The 20,650-nt window shown below is 44.2% G+C and overlaps 2 protein-coding genes across 3 annotated transcripts in view; both read left to right on the top strand.

Annotated features, from left to right (window-relative positions):
- The first annotated feature begins 6,167 nt into the window (after positions 1-6,167).
- Positions 6,168-16,433, top strand: LOC121586059 (transcription factor E2F3). Its single transcript, XM_041902506.2, has 7 exons — positions 6,168-6,652; positions 8,537-8,651; positions 10,546-10,765; positions 10,957-11,115; positions 11,301-11,415; positions 12,460-12,601; positions 12,773-16,433. The coding sequence occupies exons 1-7, from the start codon at positions 6,380-6,382 to the stop codon at positions 13,078-13,080; spliced, it is 1,332 nt and encodes a 443-aa protein (XP_041758440.1). The 5' UTR covers positions 6,168-6,379; the 3' UTR covers positions 13,081-16,433.
- A 1,192-nt stretch (positions 16,434-17,625) lies between these two features.
- Positions 17,626-20,650, top strand: part of cdkal1 (CDK5 regulatory subunit associated protein 1-like 1) — a 649,501-nt gene continuing 646,476 nt past the window's right edge. Inside the window, exons 1-3 of one of the 2 annotated variants that reach the window (XM_045226277.1) lie at positions 17,626-17,775; positions 18,456-18,622; positions 19,367-19,479. In XM_045226277.1, coding sequence (XP_045082212.1) covers positions 18,465-18,622; positions 19,367-19,479 — 271 coding nt within the window. In that variant the 5' untranslated portion in view covers positions 17,626-17,775; positions 18,456-18,464. The remainder of the gene's footprint in view (positions 17,776-18,455; positions 18,623-19,366; positions 19,480-20,650) is intronic. The other variant, XM_045226278.1, reaches the window with a different exon arrangement.

Genomic DNA, 20,650 nt, shown 5'->3' with positions numbered 1-20,650 from the left:
GCTTCAGAGATTTTTGCAATTTGTTCCAGTCATTGGCAGCAGAGAACTGGAAGGAATGGCGGCCAAAGGAGGTGTTGGCTTTGGGGATGACCAGTGAGATATACCTGCTGGAGCGCAGACTACGGGTGGGTGTTGCTATGGTGACCAATGAGCTAAGATAAGGCGGGGATTTGCCTAGCAGTGATTTATAGATGGCCTGGAGCCAGTGGGTTTGGCGACGAATATGTAGTGAGGACCAGCCAACAAGAGCGTACAGGTCACAGTGGTGGGTAGTATAAAGGGGCTTTGGAGACAAAACGGATGGCACTGTGATAGACTACATCCAATTTGCTGAGTAGAGTGTTGGAGGCTATTTTGTAAATGACATCGCCAAGTCAAGGATCGGTAGGATAGTCCGTTTTACGAGGGCATGTTTGGCAGCATGAGTGAAGGAGGCTTTGTTGCGAAATAGGAAACCGATTCTAGATTTAACTTTGGATTGGAGATTCTTAATGTGAGTCTGGAAGGAGAGTTTACAGTCTAACCAGACATCTAGATATTTGTAGTTGTCCACATACTCTAGGTCAGACCCGTCGAGAGTAGTGATTCTAGTCGGGTGGGCGGGTGCAAGCAGCGTTCGGTTGAAGAGCATGCATTTAGTTTTACTAGTGTTTAAGAGCAGTTGGAGGCTACTGAAGGAGTGTTGTATGGCATTGAAGCTCGTTTGGAGGTTTGTTAACACAGTGTCCAATGAAGGGCCAGATGTATACAAAATGGTGTCGTCTGCGTAGAGGTGGATCTGAGAGTCACCAGCAGCAAGAGCGACGTCATTGATATACACAGAGAAAAGAGTCGGCCCAAGAATTGAACCCTGTGGCACCCCCATAGAGACTGGCATAGGTCCAGACAACAGGCCCTCCGATTTGACACATTGAACTCTATCTGAGAAGTAGTTGGTGAACCAGGCGAGGCAGTCATTTGAGAAACCAAGGCTATTTAGTCTGCCAATAAGAATGCGGTGGTTGACAGAGTCGAAAGCCTTGGCCAGGTCAATGAAAACGGCTGCACAGTACTGTCTATTATCGATCGCGGTTATAATATCGTTTAGGACCTTGAGCTGGCTGAAGTGCACCCATGACCAGCTCGGAAACCTGATTGCATAGCGGAGAAGGTACGGTGGGATTCGAAATGGTCGGTGATCTGTTTGTTGACTTGGCTTTCAAAAACTTTTGAAAGGCAGGGCAGGATGGATATGGGTCTGTAACAGTCAGAGGTGTGGACTCGAGTCATGTGACTTGGACTCGAGTCAGACTCGAGTCATGAATTTGATGACTTCAGACTCGACTCGACAAAATGTACAAAGACTTGCAACTCGACTTGGACTTTAACATCAATGACTCGTGACTTGACTTGGACTTGCGCCTTATGACTCGAGAAGACTTGCTACGAGGACTTGTAATGACTTGCAAAGGCTTGCTAAGAGGACTTGAAATGACTCGAAACTAAAATGTAGGACTTTGGACTCGACTTGAGACTTGATGGCTTTGACTTTTGACTCGACTTGGGACTTGCCTCATCTTTGACTCGACTTGACTCGGGACTCGAGGGCAAAGACTTGAGACTTACTTGTGACTTGCATAACAATGACTTTGTCCCACCTCTGGTAACAGTTTGGATCTAGAGTGTCACCCCCTTTGAAGAGGGGGATGACCGCAGCAGCTTTCCAATCTCTGGGGATCTCAGACGTTACGAAAGAGAGGTTGAACAGGCTAGTAATAGGGGTTGCGACAATTTCGGCGGCTAGTTTTAGAAAGAAAGGGTCCAGATTGTCTAGCCCAGATGATTTGTAGGGGTCCAGATTTTGCAGCTCTTTCAGAACATCAGCTGTCTGGATTTGTGTGAAGGAGAAGCGGGGGGGGCATGGGCAAGTTGCAGCGGAGGGTGCAGAGCTGGTGGCCGGTGTAGTGTTAGCCAGGTGGAAAGCATGGCCAGCCGTAGCAAAATGCTTGTTGAAATTCTCGATTATTGTAGATTTATCGGTGGTGATAGTGTTTCCTAGCCTCAGTGCAGTGGGCAGCTGGGAGGAAGTGCTCTTATTTTCCATGGACTTTACAGTGTCCCAAAACTTTTTGGAGTTAGTGCTACAGGATGCAAATTTCTGTTTGAAAAAGTTAGCCTTTGCTTTCCTGACTGCTTGTGTATATTGGTTCCTAACTTCCCTGAAAAGTTGCATATCGCGGGGGCTATTTGATGCTAATGCAGTACGCCACAGGATGTTTTTGTGCTGGTCAAGGGCAGTCAAGTCTGAGGAGAACCAGGGGCTATATCTGTTCTTAGTTCTGTATTTTTGAATGGGGCATGTTTATTTAAGATTGAGAGGAAATTACTTTTAAAGAACAACCAGGCATCCTCTACTGACGGAATGAGATCTATATCCATCCAGGATACCTGGGCCAGGTCAATTAGGAAGGCCTGCTCGCTGAAGTGTTTTTGGGAGCGTTTGACAGTGATGAGGGGTGGTCGTTTGACCGCGGACCCGTTACGGACGCAGGCAATAAGGCAGTGATCGCTGAGATCCTGGTTGAAGACAGCGGAGGTGTATTTAGAGGGTAAGTTAGTCAGGATGATATCTATGAGGGTACCCATGTTTACGGATTTAGGGTTGTACCTGGTAGGTTCGTTGATAATTTGTGTGAGAGCATCTAGTTTAGATTGTAGGATGGCCGGGGTGTTAAGCATATCCCAATTTAGGTCACCAAGCAGTACAAACTCTGAGGATAGATGGGGGGCAATCAATTCACATATGGTGTCCAGGGCACAGCTGGGGCTGAGGGGGTCTGTAGCAAGCGGCAACAGTGAGAGATTTATTTCTGGAAAGGTGGATTTTTAGAAGTAGAAGCTCAAACTGTTTGGGCACAGACCTGGATAGTGTGATAGAGCTCTGCAGGCTATCTCTACAGTAGATTGCAACTCCACCCCCTTTGGCAGTTCTATCTAGACGGAAAATGTTATAGTTGGGGATGGAAATTTCAGAATTTTTGGTGGCCTTCCTAAGCCAGGATTCAGACACTGCTAGAACATCAGGGTTGGCGGAGTGTGCTAACGCAGTGAATAACTCAAACTTAGGAAGGAGGCTTCTGATATTTACGTGCAGAAAACCAAGACTTTTACGGTTACAGAAGTCAACAAATGATAGCTCCTGGGGAGTAGGAGTGATACTGGGGGCTGCAGGGCCTGGGTTAGCCTCTACATCACCAGAGGAACAGAGGAGGACTAGAATAAGGATACGACTAAAGGCTTTAAGAACTGGTCTTCTAGTGCGTTGGGTACATAGAATAAAGGGGGCAGTTCTCCGGGCGTTGTAGAAAAGATTCAGGGCATTATGTACAGAAAAGGATATGGAAGGATATGAGTACAGTTCAGGTAACCCTAAGCGTTGGGTAACAATGAAAGAGATAGCATCACTGGAGGCACCGATTGAGCCGGTCTCGGCGTGTATGGGGGGTGGAACAAAGGAACTATTTGAGGCAGTTTGAGAGGGACTAGGGGTTCTACAGTGAAATTGTATAATAAGAACTAACCCAAACAGCAATAGGCAAGGCATAATTGACATGGGAGAGAGGCATAAAGCAGTCACAGGTGTTATTAGAGAGCGCTAAGACAACAACTGTAATAGCGATAACGTTTGGGCTAAGGCTAAACAGAATAAACAGGACAGGGTACCGTGTAAAGGAACAGCCCAGCAGGCATCAGCTGTGCAGCTGAGTGATCATAAGGTCCAGTGAACAGCAATATGTGAGTCCGAGAGCAGTTCAAATTGGTGCTTCAGCACAGCTAGCAGGGAGCACAGTTGTAGTTTGCGTGTAGTTTAGTTTAATTTAGGTTTCAGACCTGATTTGATAGTTTTTATTTAGTTTCAGTTCTATACAAATATTTATATTTCCTTTTTTATATTATTTAGTTTCAGTTTTAGTGTTAGAAAGTTTTCGTTTTAGTGGACAGAAAGATTGTATAGTTTTTTGTTATGTCACTTCTTCCAACTGGGGGGCAGTAATATGTGTCGGGTCATGGGTTAGGTTCTTCCAACTGGGGGGCAGTAATATGTGTCGGGTCATGGGTTAGGTTCTTCCAACTGGGGGGCAGTAATACATGTCGGGTCATGGGTTAGGTTCTTCCAACTGGGGGGCAGTAATATGTGTCGGGGTCATGGGTTAGGTTCTTCCAACTGGGGGGCAGTAATATGTGTTGGGTCATGGGTTAGGTTCTTCCAACTGGGGGCAGTAATATGTGTCGGGTCATGGGTTAGGTTCTTCCAACTGGGGGGCAGTAATATGTGTCGGGTCATGGGTTAGGTTCTTCCAACTGGGGGGCAGTAATATGTGTCGGGTCATGGGTTAGGTTCTTCCAACTGGGGGGCAGTAATATGGCGGGTCATGGGTTAGGTTCTTCCAACTGGGGGGCAGTAATATGTGTCGGGTCATGGGTTAGGTTCTTCCAACTGGGGGGCAGTAATATGTGTCGGGTCATGGGTTAGGTTCTTCCAACTGGGGGGCAGTAATATGTGTCGGGTCATGGGTTAGGTTCTTCCAACTGGGGGGCAGTAATATGTGTCGGGTCATGGGTTAGGTTCTTCCAACTGGGGGGCAGTAATATGTGGCGGGTCATGGGTTAGGTTAGCCCTTCTCATTCCACATCCCTTTTGATTAGCTGAGGTGATTTGGTCAAGTGTGAAACGAACTATCAAGAAACAATTGATCCTTGATTGCGATAAGGTTTTGGAAAACCTGAAAACTCAACTTAATTATCATTCAAAAATAGCTTTACAAATATAAAATGTTTTACCACAGATTTCCACTGAGGTTTTTGATGTAACACAGCTTCAAACCAGCAGATTTGTTTTGTTCCCTCTGAGTTTCCATTAGCTCAGGAAGTGCAACGCAGAACACCTCCTTGGGAATGTGTTAAAACAGTAAGTATTTTTGTATTTGTAAAATCATTTTGGGGTGATATGAAAGTACAATTTCTGAGGTTTCCAAAACCGTATTGCATGCGGTAAATATTAATGGTCAGACAAAGCGTCGGACAGTTGTACACTTTGGCCCTGCTGTGGTCAGTTGTTCAAATGAGAACCCTATGACTGTATGGCCTTGGGCTCTCTAGAGATTGACAGAGGTATGTTCTTCGTTTGCACAGTTATTTCAAATATATCATATATGAACATTGCATTTGACAGCTTTATCAATGGCTGAATTTGTAGGGCCAGATTATAAATGGCTTTACTATTCTGATTTAGTGAAGGACACCCCCTGCTGTATAGTGAAGGCAGTGCACTACATTTCAAAAGGTCCTTTATTCTTTTACACCATCACTGGGACATGATTATACAGACAGCACTGAAGTTGTATGTGTTATCAATAATTATTTGGGGGGGGGGGGTCGGACAGTCCATGGGGTTAAAGCATTGGATGTGTTGTAAAGCAATAATTAGTTTAAATGTGAGACAGTCCGGGGGTTAAAGCATTGGATGTGCTGTAAAGCATGGGAAATTCCCTTGGCTTTTGTGCATAGCAAATTCTAGCACAAATCATAACTTCATTAGCCTGAGTGCCAGTCTGTGCTATTATGCATTGCCAACTCATTGTCACCCATTGCCATGTTTGGCTTGACAAGGACAGAAATGGAGTGGGCAAGAACATGATTGTATGCATGTCTATAAGGCAATGAAAGTAGCAGCAGTTTTTAAAACAATTCTAATAAATGCACCAGCATTTGTGAATGGCATACTAGCTTTAGCTGCCATAAACACACCAAGTACTAAGGCCATTTTACTTTTTTTAAAACAATAATTCTACAAAATTCTGCATGGCTTATAGAAGCCAGTTTAGTTTACATTGTAACAAAAAATCAACCAGTTTGATTATATTTTCTCCAACATGTTGTGGACACGTTGATTGCGTCTGATGTACCCAGCTTCAACTGTCCAATGAACGCGTGCCGTCTTATCTTCTATACTGTCATTGGTCAATAAACTCGGAAACGTTTTTAAAATAGGTGGAGTTATGACGCAGTTTACCCAATCGCGTCACATATGCAAATATTGTTTGAACATTTCCCGGGAAATCTGAGTTTCGCGGGAGGGTTCCTTCGCGCGTAAACGGTATCCCTTCATTCATTGTCAGCTTCCTGGAGCCATTTTTGAGCTGGCAGGGCTTAGACTCGCGCTAGTTTCTAATCCATTGCATCTGCCTAAATGTGCTCTCAATATACTTTTAAACATACAAATATCGGCAAATAAGATCATAATCTACTCTTTCATATCAATATTTTTTATTTTGTCGCGGTGGATTAGCTGAAAAGGAGCTTTAAACTAAAGGGACAAAGGGTACCCGAGCCCACAAAGATGAGAAGAGGGATCTCATCAGCCCCGGATAAAGTAATAATAGCAGGTGTTGGAGGCTCTTCTCTAGACAAAAATGCGATATTGACAGCATTGTCCGACCGGTTAACCCCTCATTTTACAACTGCCACTTATATTCAAATTATAACTCCACCGCCTTGCATTACACAGACTTCAAATGTCTGTTTGTCCGAACCTCCAGCTGGCAGTATATATTCCACTCCAAACGGAGCAACAAACGGAGCCGGACAACGACCTACGTTAGGACGTCCACCGGTAAACTTGTTAATGTCATTTTCTGTTATATTGCAGTGACTGAAATGAATGAGAAACTGCTTCGTATGTTGGTAGCCTAGCTAGCTAGTTAGTTAGGTCGCTCTCACTGATCCTCTCGAGTCACCCAACAGACTCGAGGTTCGCTCAATAGTTGGGCTTTACACTAGTCTGAAAGCAGTCATACAATTTGTTCAAGCCATAGTTAGCTACATCGTTACTTTTACAGGTGAAACTAGATTTAATGTAGTTTGGATAGCCTGTTGGCTAGCTAATAAGATGCCTTCCATATATTATCAATTGCTAAGGGGTCAGACCCGTATTGTAAAAGGTCAACAGCTTATGCCTAAACAATTTCTCATCAGTTTCTCAAGTTGAGAGAATGTTGGGGTTTAGTGTAGGGTTCAAGAGCACCTCTAGCCTTGCAAGGTTCCGTGCATGTTTTGACACAGTCGTGCTTCAGCTTGCTAGGCTAGCTGTACAATAATTACTTGTCAGAAATGAGTGGCTAGGCCCTGTTAGTGTTTTGGACTGCGGGGGGAATTGGAAAGCAGGCTGACTGGCTCGCTCCGTAGGTAGCCTGCAAGCTAGCCAGCTAACTACAAACACAGGCCAACAGTCTTAGTTGAGCAACAGAAGGACAATCGGCTTATCTTTAGTTTTCCGCGTCAGAAGATTGTCATATCGAATATCGTTATAGCTGCTAACTAGCGACATTGTTATAATAGCTTATATGCTTGCGTGCTTCCTGTGTTTTTAACCATCAAATTGCGGAAATGCCATCCATATAGGCCTGCTGATATGGATTCATTTCTGGCCATGCATCAAAAAGCCACAACACACTAGCAGACGGTCTACTGTACTGTCTTTGACACTAGTCTACAGACATAGCTAGCTTGCGTCCAGGATCCCCCATTTGCTCACAAAGTAAGATAAATCAGATTGGAGGGGGGTTGGCTGGGGCATTGGTTGGGGTTTGCAAAGATGGCAGCCATATTTTATATTTATGAACTGCCCCAGCAGCAAGGACTTATTTATTTGTTCCATCTCTAGTTTGAGGAAAAAGCCAACAGGGCCATCTGATATTATGAAAATAATGTTCATTTTCTAGAACAGCCCTAGGGTGATATGTATTTTGTCCACTGTCCCTCATGAATGACTGGCCACATGTTTTCCCTCATATTTAAATGTTGACCTGCTAGACACACTAATGTCCTCATTGACTCGATATGCTTCTCTCTACACACAAACACACATGGCAAGATACTCATGATTCCTGTTTTCATCACTCTCTCTCAGGCCTGTGATGTGTAAATAAAGTAGCCCTCATGCCATGTTGTTGGACAAAATGGCCGACATCTCACTGACACTCCATGAGTCAACTTCAGGTCATGGTCTTATGTTGACATTGAGGGCATATTGGTTGATTATCTTACACAATATATAACTAATCTTTATGAATGTGATATGTGGTTGTCTCACCTAGCTACCTTTTTAAAGATGAATGCACTAACTGTAAGTCGCCCTTTATAAGGGCATCTGCTAAATGACTTAAATGTATTTGTAAATCGTGTCTTCAATGATCGAAGCACAGCTGGTGTACTACAGTACACTGATAAACACTTTTTAGTTAATTGATGGGATGTTTCATTCAGTGTCGCTAGTAGAGCGTTCTCAGTGTACAAAACAAGCATATTTTATAAGTGAAGTAAAAAGGCTTGCTTTTCAATTGCCAATATTGAAATTATTATAGGCATACGCAGAAACGATTCTACAGGCTAAGTTTGAATTTATAAAGCCTATCACACAGTTATGCCAGAACGATACTCAAGAACATCTGATCTGTTTTGTGAGAAGTGATCTGACTGCAGTGTATACCTCCTGCAGGCCAAGCGGAGGTTGGCGTTGGATGAGTCGGACCACCAGTACCCCATCGAAGGAGCCAGGACCCCCAGGGGAAAGGCTGGCGGAGCCTCCGGGCCAGGGCTCAAGTGCCCCAAAAGTAAGACTGGGTTAGAGCAGATGGACAAGTGAGGAGTCTGTGACTGTTATAAAGCTTAAAATTCCTAGATAGTGGCCCTCCTGGAGAGCTACTGGGTATGCAAGGTTTTGCTCCATGGTCCATCTCTGTAGTAACACCTGATTCCACTAATTTCGTGATATCCAATTGGTAGTTAGTCTTGTCCCATCGCTGCAACTCCTGTACAGACTCGGGAGAGGCGAAGGTAGAGAGCCATGCTTCCTCCGAAACACGACCCTGCCAATCCGAACTGCTTCTTGACACTGCTCGCTTAACCCGGAAGCCAGCCGCACCAATGTGTCGGAGGAAACGCCGTACATCTGGCGACTGAAGTCAGCGGGCATGCGCCCGGCCGCCACAAGGAGTTGCTAGAGCGCGATGGGACAAGGACATCCCAGCCAGCCAAACCCTCCCCTAACCTGGACGATGCTGGGCCAATTGTGCGCCCCCATAATGGGTCTCCCAGTGGCGGCCGGCTGCGACACAACCCGGGATCAAACCCGGATATCTAGTGACGCCTCTAGCACTGCGATGCAGTGCCTTAGACCGCTGCGCCACTCTGGAGGCCTAATCTGTTCTGTTAAGCAGCTAATCGGTAGTCAGGTGTGCTTGATTTTGGGTTGGAGTGAAATCCTGCAGCAGTGTACCGCTCCAGGAGGAGGGTTGGGCACCCCTGCTAAAACATGATCAATGAGGAAGTGCAATTAAGTGCACCGGGCTATGGCACATGACATGAACGGGCAAAAGCGGGGAGGGAGGAGAGCCCTTCTGAAATAGAACAGTAATCTGCGCCGCTCAGGCATGTTGTCAACAAGGCAGCATGATGCATCGTTCAGAAACATACAAAATCTATTTTCCATAAAATATATGTTCAAACAAGTTTTCATTGGGAAGGCAGATAAAGCCTTTTTATCTAAAGCAATCACGTTTGCATGTGAAAACACACAATCCTACTCATTACTCCACTCTTTTTTTTGAGCCGACTTCGCCATCAACCAAAAGGCCTCACGTCCGGGAAGCAGCCCGGTTCCAAAACAAATGCAATCAAATCAAATGTTATTTGTCACATGCGCCGAATACAACAGTGAATACTTACAGTGAAATGCTTACTTACAAGCCCTTAAACCAACAATGCAGTTTTAAGAAAGAATACCTACAAAAATTAAAAGTAATAAATAATTAAAGAGCAGCAGTAAAATAACAGTAGCGAGGCTATATACAGGGGGTACCGGTTAGTTGAGGTTATTGAGGTAATATGTACATGTAGGTCGAGTTATTAAAGTGACTATGCATAGATAATAAACAGTAGCAGCAGCGTAATAGAGGGGGGGGGGGGGCTGTACGCACTACCCTCTGTAGTGCCTTGCAGTCGGAGGCCGAGCAGTTGCCATACCAGGCAGTGATGCAACCAGTCAGGATGTTCTCGATGGTGCAGCTGTAGAACCTTTTGAGGATCTGAGGACCCATGCCAAATCTTTTCAGTCTCCTTAGGGGGAATAGGTTCTGTCTTGCCCTCTTCACGACTGGTGTGTTTAGACCATGTTAGTTTGTTGGTGATGTGGACACCAAGGAACTTGAAGCTCTCAATCTGTTCCCCTACAGCCCCGTCGATGAGAATGGGGGCGTGCTCGGTTCTCTTCTCTTTCCTGTAGTCCAATCAACGCTAACCCAGGACATTAATAGAATACCCTCATTCTGTAAAGATGCATAGTTTCACACTGCAGTGTGAACATACTGTAACTTGTTATGTATTGTTAATTAAACACTATCTTTCCCATCCAACTTTAAACATAATACTACACTGGCTCTCTCTCCCGTTCAACTTTGAACATAATACTAAACTGGATCGCGGGCTCTCCCATCTGTCTTACTGTAGCACCAAAGTCACCGGCAGAGAAGACGCGCTACGACACGTCGTTGGGCCTGCTAACGAAGAAGTTTGTTGAGCTGCTGGGCCAGTCGTCTGATGGCGTAATCGACCTCAACCAGGCTGCCGAGGTCCTCAAGGTGCAGAAGAGACGCCTCTATGACATCACCAACGTACTGGAGGGGGTGCATCTCATCAAGAAGAAGTCCAAAAATAACATCCAGTGGATGTAAGTGTCTCACAAGAATGGTGATGAGAACATTTAGATTCAAACAACTTTATCCTCTTAGGGGAATTACTAGACATCATCACTGACTTGATCTCACTGCATGAGGTAATGTAAATAGATTTCAAGCGCATGTCCTGTGTTAAACTCTCTCTTTCTCGCGCGCCCACACCCCTCCCCACTCTCTCTTCCAGGGGCTGTAACCTGTCAGAGGATGGGGTTACATTGACCAGCAACCAGACCCTGAGCAGTGAGCTGTCTGACCTGGGTCAGGAGGAGAGGAGGCTGGATGAGCTGATCCAGAGCTGTACACTGGACGTCCAACAGATGACAGAGGCCTCGCACAGCCAGAAATATCCTTATTATACACACACACTGTTGAAGTCACTCTGGAATAGAAGAACAGGAAGAACCCAGGCTCTCTTCGTAAGATACTATGACGCCGTTATAACTACTATTACTTTGGTGCTCAAAGCTGGTCAATATGTGAGTGTTTCCTCCAAACCCAGCGTTAGTTTTCTTTAACCACCTGGTCTACGTTTGCATACGTGACGTACCAAGACATCCGTCAGCTGCGCAACTTGAAAGACCAGACGGTGATCGTGGTGAAAGCTCCCTCTGAGACGAAGCTGGAGGTGCCAGACCCACAGGAGGTAATCAGTCAGTCTGTTAATCAATATGACTGGAGACCTTCCTCTTTGTTAGTCTACTGCACTTTCTACGACATGTATGCATGTACCTTGTACAAAAACAAGTTATGGTTCTTCTCTTTCAATGTCAACTAACACTAGAACTAACCATTTTGGACGACCGCTTGCGCTACAATCACAAAATCAGTTTCCGACGACTATCTGAGGTGCCGGTCAACAATATCCCAGGCACCAGTGCAGTCCAGTCCATGTACTAGAGGTTGAGAATCACTAGTCTACCAATTGAATCAAAACCTAATCAATGCATCATGATCATGTTGTCTGTTCACTGCAGTGTTTATACATGGGATAGGAAAGTTATGGTTTCCCCCCTTGAAGAACAGCTTCCATTAAACACTTTTTAAGGACCTCTCATTGGAAATAGCGCTTGAGAATTGACTAATACTGTAGGTGTCAGGCAGCTATCAGGTACCAGTCAGTGACGTCCTAGGGACCACCCAGCTAACAATTCTAGGAAGAGAGAACGTTTTTGTAATGTTACCTGTAATGTTCCCCAGATGTTTGAGTTTCCAGTGTTCCATTAGTTAGGGGAACATTCTATGCATGTTAGCAAAAACCTGAGAACCCATTTAGCATTGGAGTTAGGAGCATTAGAGTTAATGTCAAACAGAACTTACCCAGAACGTAGTTACATGTTCTCAGAATATTCAATATTAATGTTCTAGATGCGTTTCATGGGAACGTTGCAAGAACATTCGTGTTCAGTTCTCTGAGGGTTAGGAGAATATTCCATCAACATCCCACCAAACAGACATAGAACCTGGTTTTCATGAATGGTCCTTGGAAACAGCCCTTGCACATCACTGGAACATTCCTATGAAAATGTTAGGTAATGACCTAATGAGACTCTTAAGGGAATGTTTGCTAAAGTTGTGGGAACGTTTGTTAGCTGGGTAGTTTCGGTCCATGTAGCTGAGGTTGAGACATGCTGTTCTTCCGGTTCAATCAATACCTAATCGGTGCATCATGATGTTGTTCCTTTTCCAGAGCCTGTCTGTCCACCTCACCAGCACCAAGGGGCCTATCGAAGTGTTCCTCTGTCCGGAGGAGAACACCACCAGTAGTCCTGTAAAGAATGGCAGCCCAGATGTCAAAGGAAACTCCTCACCTTTCCTCAAAGTGTCAGCAGGTACCTTTCCATCAGAATGTGCACACTGCACTCTGTCTGAGCAGTACAGCCGCCTTCCTTTTTAGAAGGGTTATTTTAGACCTGATCAAATATCACATTTCCTTGCATCGATCAGTCAAGATTTGGGTTTTAGTTTTAATATCTCTCACAGCCGGTCTCCTTTCCCAACAGAGAGTGCAACAGGCAGCAGCAGTAACAACCATGTCGCTCCAGCTCCCTCTGTGGTGACGGTTACCAACCTCTCCCCCATCACCTCCCCTTTCACCAGCCTGCTGCTGCAGACGGAGGACCAGATCCCCCCCTCCCTGTCTGGGCTCCTGGAGGGCCACGGGGCAGGGCCCTTCGTCAACCTGTCCCCCCCTCTCCTCAACGAGGACTACATGCTGAGCTTAGGGGACGATGAGGGAATCAGCGATCTGTTCGACGCATACGACTTTGACAAGCTGCCCCTGGAAGACCTACTGTGTCCCTCTATGTAGGAGGGAGGGGTGGAGGACAGGGGGACATGTCTTGTGTCCCTTGTTACTGAATGGAGGACATAGGGGATACTTGTCTCTCCTGTGTGTTCACATGTACCAGGAGAGACAGGGGAAATGTTGTCTTCATATGTAACTGTCATGGAGGACCAGAGAGAGATCAGCCCGTAGAGAGAGACTGGCACCCCTATCCCTCTGTTTAAAGAGGGTTAGGTACATGGGGCTGGCTGGGTGAAAGATCTCGCCCTGTCTGTGTGCCTGCCTGTTTGTCATGGCAGTACACTGAGCTAGCTGGGTGAAAGATCCCCCCCGTCTCCTCTCCATGTGCCTACCTGTTTGTCGAGGCATTGTACAGACTGCCTTAAAACTGGGTCGTGTTCAGTAGGAACAAAATTGATAGTGATTGAAACGGGGAGGTTCCATCTACATTAGGCTAGGTTTCATTTTCAGTTGCAAAAGATTTTGCTATGCTGTGCCCTAATGAAAGCGACCCTGAACAGCTCTTCTCTCACTGCTCCGACCTTCTTGATTACTGAGAGCTGCCTTATCCAAACTGGCACTAGTAGAAACATTTACATTACATTTTAGTCATTTAGCAGACGCTCTTATCCAGAGCAACTTACAGTTAGTGAGTGCATACATTTTCATACTGAAACCCTCCATAACTGTCTGTGTGTGTTTGACAGTTTCTCATGCGTTCCTGTGGATATTTCTCTGCCATGTCAGGTGGCCAGCTGACCCTATGCTGATCAACCAATCTACGTTTGTGCTGATGAGTTCTATGCTTTTGTCATCATACATAGAATATGGCAGTGATGGTTTAACAGTGATTTTGGCGCAAACCATTGAGTTTGAAACTTTTAGGAAATACTTTTGAGCCACACTCTTTGATTGGGGAGATACTGTGTCATACAGTACAAGTTGACCCCTTAGTTTTGATTGGGACTCGTGTCAAGTCAAGATATTGTTTCCCACTTAACTGAGATTCATATTAACCTTGTCTAATGACTGAACAACTTATATGGTTTTTGCTTAGGGCAAATAATGGTTTACAATAATCACCAAATTCAACTCAACAAGTCATGGTTTTATTAGAACCCAAGTTGGCCTGTCAATTTGAATGGATATTTCAACGAACAACAAAGTTCAAAAGCAAGGTTATTGCTCTGAAGGAATACCTCCAACGTTATCTTCGAAAGAGTCTGGCTCTGTGCTGATTAGGCTTGGGCAATATACCGTATACTGGGAGATCTTGAAATATCGATGGTATGATTTTCAATAGTGTGCTGTATAACTTTAAGTTGTCACATTATATCCAGCTCAGGGCTCCAGCTATGCATGTGGCTTGCTAGCTAAGTTGTTAGACGTTAAGAACAAGATTCTTGTTTACAGCAGAGACATTCAATCCCCTTCTGGATTAAGATCCCAGTTGCCAAAATGGTTTTGTGCCTCAAACAGCGCCCCTTGTGTGCACATTCGGTAATACCGTATACCCCTTACAGATTTACCCTTTAATCAGCAAGCAAATGTATTCTAGATGCACTTTACTCCTGCCTACTGTGCTCATCTGAATATTTGAACACAGCCATCAACCCCCATTTTCAAATTATCATAACAACAGCAGCACACATGCTCATGGAATGGAACATTTTACTTTTTCTAAACTTGCTGTTGTGGGACTTGCCCCCAATCTCCCTCAACTTAAAGGGAAATGTGTTTTTGACTGACATCGTTATTTCTTTTTGTGTGGAGAGTAAAATGAATTAACTTTCCACCAAGCAGAACAAGGTTGGTTGATTGAATGCAGAAAGAACTCTAAATGTGTTGTATGTTAATTTGGCTAGTGTGGGAAATAGTTTAGATATCATCGTATCATTTTTTTCATGTCACAGTGAAGAAGACTGGATAGTCTTAAGGTAACCCTAGATAAGTGAATGATATGCTTGTTGCCTTGCTGAATGGATGTTGGTATAAGCTGGGGGTTGCTGCCCTGAAATCTAGAAACCATTTTTTAAATGAAGGTACAATTTTGATAACTCACTAGGTACTGTAGACTACCTCTGACTCTAGATACGTTTTATTACTATATTAATGGTTGCTATTAGATGTTTATTTTGGGGGGTTTTAAATTGACATTTGTTAGTCAGCTAGGTGCCATATTAGCACATATCTGATTCTAGAGCTGTTGTCATGGTGACTGACTGTTTGGCTTACCTGTATCTGAGTTCAGAGATCTAGGATGGTTTCATGGTAACTTGATGGTCAGGCAGACCCTTGTATGTGTTATGTTGATAGAATGATTCATATATAAATCAATATTCTGATGTCAGGGCTTGGTTTCCATTAGTGTGTTTTGGGTTTAGCTAGTTAATTTGTGCATGTGTGTAAATGGTTTTGCGTAGTGAGCGTGTTCCTCCTTGGTGATAGTAATGAAATGGAACTCTTCAAATTATTATGAGTTAATGTATCCAAGGTTGGGGGTCAATTACATTGGTGTTTCTCATAGAAGCATTGAGGAGAATTGGAATGTCAGTTTATTTCTTGAATTGACTGAACTGAAATAGTAACGTAACAATTGCCATCGTTGAATTATCCCATCTCTCCATATCTTTTGGGATTACAATTTTGCCAGTGTTAACCACAAAAGCTTATTATTAGAGAGGCTATCAAGGTACTGGAAAATGTACAAAGAATCCCCCCAAGTGCACAGAACATATTGTCAAAATCCTCCCCTTCTTGTTTTCTTTAATTTCATATTTATATCCATGTGAATGTATTTATAAACTCAACTTGAATTTTTTCTTATACTAATTAGATTTTCATTCTATATAAGAATTTATAGAAAAAGGAATTCCCTGCAATTTTATAGCCTGGTTGAACCAGACTGAACGCTGCGTTGCATTCACCACGCAGCATTCAGTCGGGTTTAACCAGGCTAACAATTTTCTCTTGTTTACCAGAATCTGGTCACAAATTCCTCTCCAATGTTCAACAGTTGAAGTGATTAGGAAAGTCCGTCTTTCCGTGTGTGGAGGATGCTTATTATCCCACGAATGGTACCCGTCCCAAATGGCACCCTATTTCCTAATGTAGTGCACTACTTTTGACCAGAGCCGTATGGGCTAGTACACTATATAGGAAATAGGATGCCATTTGAGACGTAGATTACACACTGCTTATTAAAAGTTATTTTTTTGAGTGCATGAAAGAGTATGTTATGTGAATATCTGGAAAATACAGGTTTAATTTTCAGTTTTTTTATTGTGACATGGCTTTTTAAAACGTATGTTTGATTTGAAAGCTTTATATAAATTGTGTGTGTGTGTATATATATATATATATATGTGTATATATATATATATTGTATATGTGTGTATGTATATATATATATATATATATATATATATATATATATATATATATATATATATATATATATATATATATATATATATATATATATATATATATATATATATATATATATATGCATCTGAACAGGGCCACCTGTTGGGTTGGTGCCATAGGGGATATGTTTTCTATTCTGGATGTTTGAAATTCACCAAAACTTGAATAAAAGCAATATAAGTATGCCAATTGTAACTTCACTATGGAAATTGATTTACTTATTGGTTCTAGGACTATATTTCTGGGTGGGCAGACATTTTGGTCTGTTTCTGAGCTAATATCTTGCAATTTCACAGTTTAGCATGACTAGCATAATCATTTGGGTGGGTAACATGACATTTTGTGTGCTAAAGTCCTTCCAGGTCTCATTGAGCACAGAAAGAGTAGAAACGGGAACAAGGGTAATTCCAGGTAACCAACAACGGATTTCGCTTGTCACTAGGCAATACGTTTGTCCCTCGCTCCCTTCCATCGTTCCACGTGGTCATCAAAAGGCGCCCAGAAAGTATGCCAGACAGAGAGAAAGAGGCAAAGCGAGAGGCTTTACTCCGCCCAAAATCGTCCCACGAAAAATAAGCCTGCGAAGTGAGGACTTTTTATATGGAGGTCAGTGAATGTCGATTTAGGTCAAAAAAATATTTAATTGCTAATTTGCAACGTGAGGCTTATTTGATCGAATATACGTTTTGTAATGGGTAGGTTGTTACTAATGCACTGATAAATGGACGCGCGTGGCATTTCGGCAACTTAGAAAAAAACGACTGTTGGAGTTGTGCCTGATGTCATCGAGAGAGGGCTCATCATGAATATTACCTGTTTTAATATGGACATTGCTATTGAGGGATTCCACCATTTTAAAGTAGTCATATGGGTGGGGATTCCTATGTGCTGGGCGCAATCGGCCAATGAAGGAAATTAACTACTTTGAAATGGAGACAGTCTCAATGGCCCTGCCCATGCTGTTACAGGCGCTGTAATGGCACAGATACAAAGATGGGTTATCCATCTATCGCGATGGCCTGTTCTCACGGGTATCTGCCCCCCGATTGGCTAGAATGGTCCCACATGATCTTGCCTCCTCCCGCCTGCCTTCCATCTTTGAGGACATGTATTTCCGTTGTTAGAGCGGTCAATCGAGTATCTTGTCAATATAATAGACAATCTTTGTGGCATAGTGCAGATCATAACAACAACCATTCAGCTAGCAGGTTTTAGTTTTTTCTTCAATTTGAGACATAACGTTTATTAGCGACCTGTTAACTACTGAAGTAATAACAGTACATAACACAGGTGAGGAATTGTAATACGAAGTTGAGTGCACATGCCATTCCAAAATAGAAACACGTGGGTCGCGTATGCTAGGTCGTTGTGCTCTATTAGTGTTCGCTAATGTTAGCTAGCAGAGACAAGATGGGCATAAAACAGGCTCAGTGCCGTATATATATTGTTATTATTAGGCAGAAATGTAGCTACAGAACTCAGTTATGGATAAATTATTGAATATTCCCTGAGAATGCATCTCTGTAAAAGCTATCATTGGCTAACTAAGTGTTAGCTAGACCAGGCTTCTGTCGCAGTTATGTGACAGACTATTTTGACACCTTTACTTGGGAAATGATACTATTTAAATATGTACAGTTAATATTAAAGTTGTCAAACAGCCAGTGAAATATAACTAGAAATGTCCCTGCTTAGGCTAACTTAGGTAGCTAGCTAGTTTTCTAACAAAGTTAGCTGGACTCAGGCGGGCGGAGGGGGGTTGTTCGCGCCATATAACAGCGCGTGGCTAGTTCATCTGTGGATTGACATAGCTAGCTATGTGACATACTGTATTATGTTAGAGTTATGTAGTCAATAATAGGCTGAGTGGTCCACAATGTGGCTTTTAACTCTGTATTTTGTATTGTCAGTTAATGTATCATTGTGAACTGATACATTTTTATAACTCTATATGTGTGTTTTTCCACCAGATCATCATCATGCCTTCTGCTTGTGACTCCCTGATCGATGACATTGAGGACATGGTGTCAGCTGACGACCCGACTCCACAGGAGAGGCAGTATGCCAGGAAGAGCGTCATCCCCAGAGCCAGGAAGAGAAACACCCAGCAGACTACAGAGGTGTTGCAAGCAGACAGGTATGGTTAAATCAATGCAGTGTGCAATGCACTCTTGTTTGATAAAGAGTGAACCTTGCCTGAGAACTGAATACTTGTGTTGTCTTCCTGAGCTAATGTCTAGGGGCTGTAGCTCAGTGGGCTATCTCAGTATTGTGACATGCAGGAAACCCAGGGCTCTGTCCCAGTCAGTTATTTAAGCATGCTTAGACAAACTTGGAGGATGGCTCCTTCACATCACTGTGCTGCTACTGTCTGATCTCTATTTTATGGCTCTTTCTCAAGTCTTTCCCTCCATTCCTCACAACCTTTCTCCTCAACTTTCCTCCCCTCTGACCTCCTCCAATCAGGAGGTGTGAAGAGAGGGACATAAAGAAACAAAGACTTTTGAGATTCACCACGTGCATCAGCGAGATGACCATACAGTATTCAAGATGGCCCCACTGTTGCCACTAGCCAGGGACCAAATCAGTACTTATTGGCCACTGCAATTTAATTGTAGAGTAACACTGCCGTATAGTGGTTCATTATAGAATGCAAGCTGCCAAGCTCCATTGACCCAACTACTTCATTTCATTATCTGCTGTGAGCCTACGACTCTTCGTCTCCCCTCAGATCGTGTTACGTTCCTAACAACATATTCTTGTACATAACAACATTTAAAAGGGTACTAAAATCCAACAGTCCCTTCCCATAGAATAAAAGTGCAAAAAGGGCCAGCATTCATTTGATATAGTTGTAGTTGATACATCCTCTCCTCTGTAGCTTAATCCCTGGCATGCAGAAGATCTGGATGAGGACATGGGGCTGCTCCCACAACAACTCAGATGGGGAATACATGGCCGGACAGCTGGCAGCGAGCGGATACAAGATGACAGGTAGGAACCAGTGGGCATTTCAAATAGTTGGCCTCCAAACAAAAGTATAATATGGCCAGTGTGATGGGTGCATTGGTTGCAAGGTGATGGGGAGCAGGTGTTATGGGGTGGTAGGGTTAGGTGATGTGGCGCAGGGGTCATGGGGTGGTAGGGTTAGGTGATGGGAGTAGGGGTCATGGGGTGGTAGGGTTAGGTGATGGGAGTAGGGGTCATGGGGTGGTAGGGTTAGGTGATGGCAGTAGGGGTCATGGGGTGGTAGGGTTAGGTGATGGGGAGAAGGGGTCATGGGGTGGTAGGGTTAAGTGATGGGAGTAGGGGTCATGGGGTGGTAGGGTTAGGTGATGGCAGTAGGGGTCATGGGGTGGTAGGGTTAAGTGATGGCAGCAGGGGTCATGGGGTGGTAGGGTTAGGTGATGGGAGTAGGGGTCATGGGGTGGTAGGGTTAGGTGATGGGAGTAGGGGTCATGGGGTGGTAGGGTTAGGTGATGGCAGTAGGGGTCATAGGGTGGTAGGGTTAGGTGATGGCAGTAGGGGTCATGGGGTGGTAGGGTTAGGTGATGGGGAGAAGGGGTCATGGGGTGGTAGGGTTAGGTGATGGGGAGAAGGGGTCATGGGGTGGTAGGGTTAGGTGATGGGGAGCAGGGGTCATGGGGTGGTAGGGTTAGGTGATGGGGAGAAGGGGTCATGGGGTGGTAGGGTTAGGTGATGGGGCGCAGGGCTCATAGGGTGGTAGGTTTAGGTGATTGCAGCAGGGGTCATGGGGTGGTAGGTTTAGGTGATTGCAGCAGGGGTCATGGGGTGGTAGGTTTAGGTGATTGCAGCAGGGGTCATGGGGTGGTAGGTTTAGGTGATTGCAGCAGGGGTCATGGGGTGGTAGGTTTAGGTGATTGCAGCAGGGGTCATGGGGTGGTTGAGGGTTGTTGATGACAGGTAGGTCAACAGGCCAATGGCAAGCTATGAAATTGGTGTGAATGTGCCTCAGTCTGGTCTATTGGTAGCGCTGTCTACTGTGGACGACACATCCTCCTGTCTTGGTCCTTACTGTCTGTTGGCCTCATGGTGTATCCATCTATATCCTACATCCTCCCGTCTTGGTCCTTACTGTCTGTTGGCCTCATGGTGTATCCATCTCTATCCTACTGCCCTGTATTGGTTTGGGGGTTTGTACTGA

The sequence above is a fragment of the Coregonus clupeaformis genome, chromosome 17 (genome assembly GCF_020615455.1).
Source record: "Coregonus clupeaformis isolate EN_2021a chromosome 17, ASM2061545v1, whole genome shotgun sequence".
NCBI classification, from domain to species: Eukaryota; Metazoa; Chordata; class Actinopteri; order Salmoniformes; family Salmonidae; genus Coregonus; species Coregonus clupeaformis.
The sequence above is the reverse complement of the archived record's forward strand: the minus strand, read 5'-3'. Positions and strand labels throughout refer to the sequence as shown.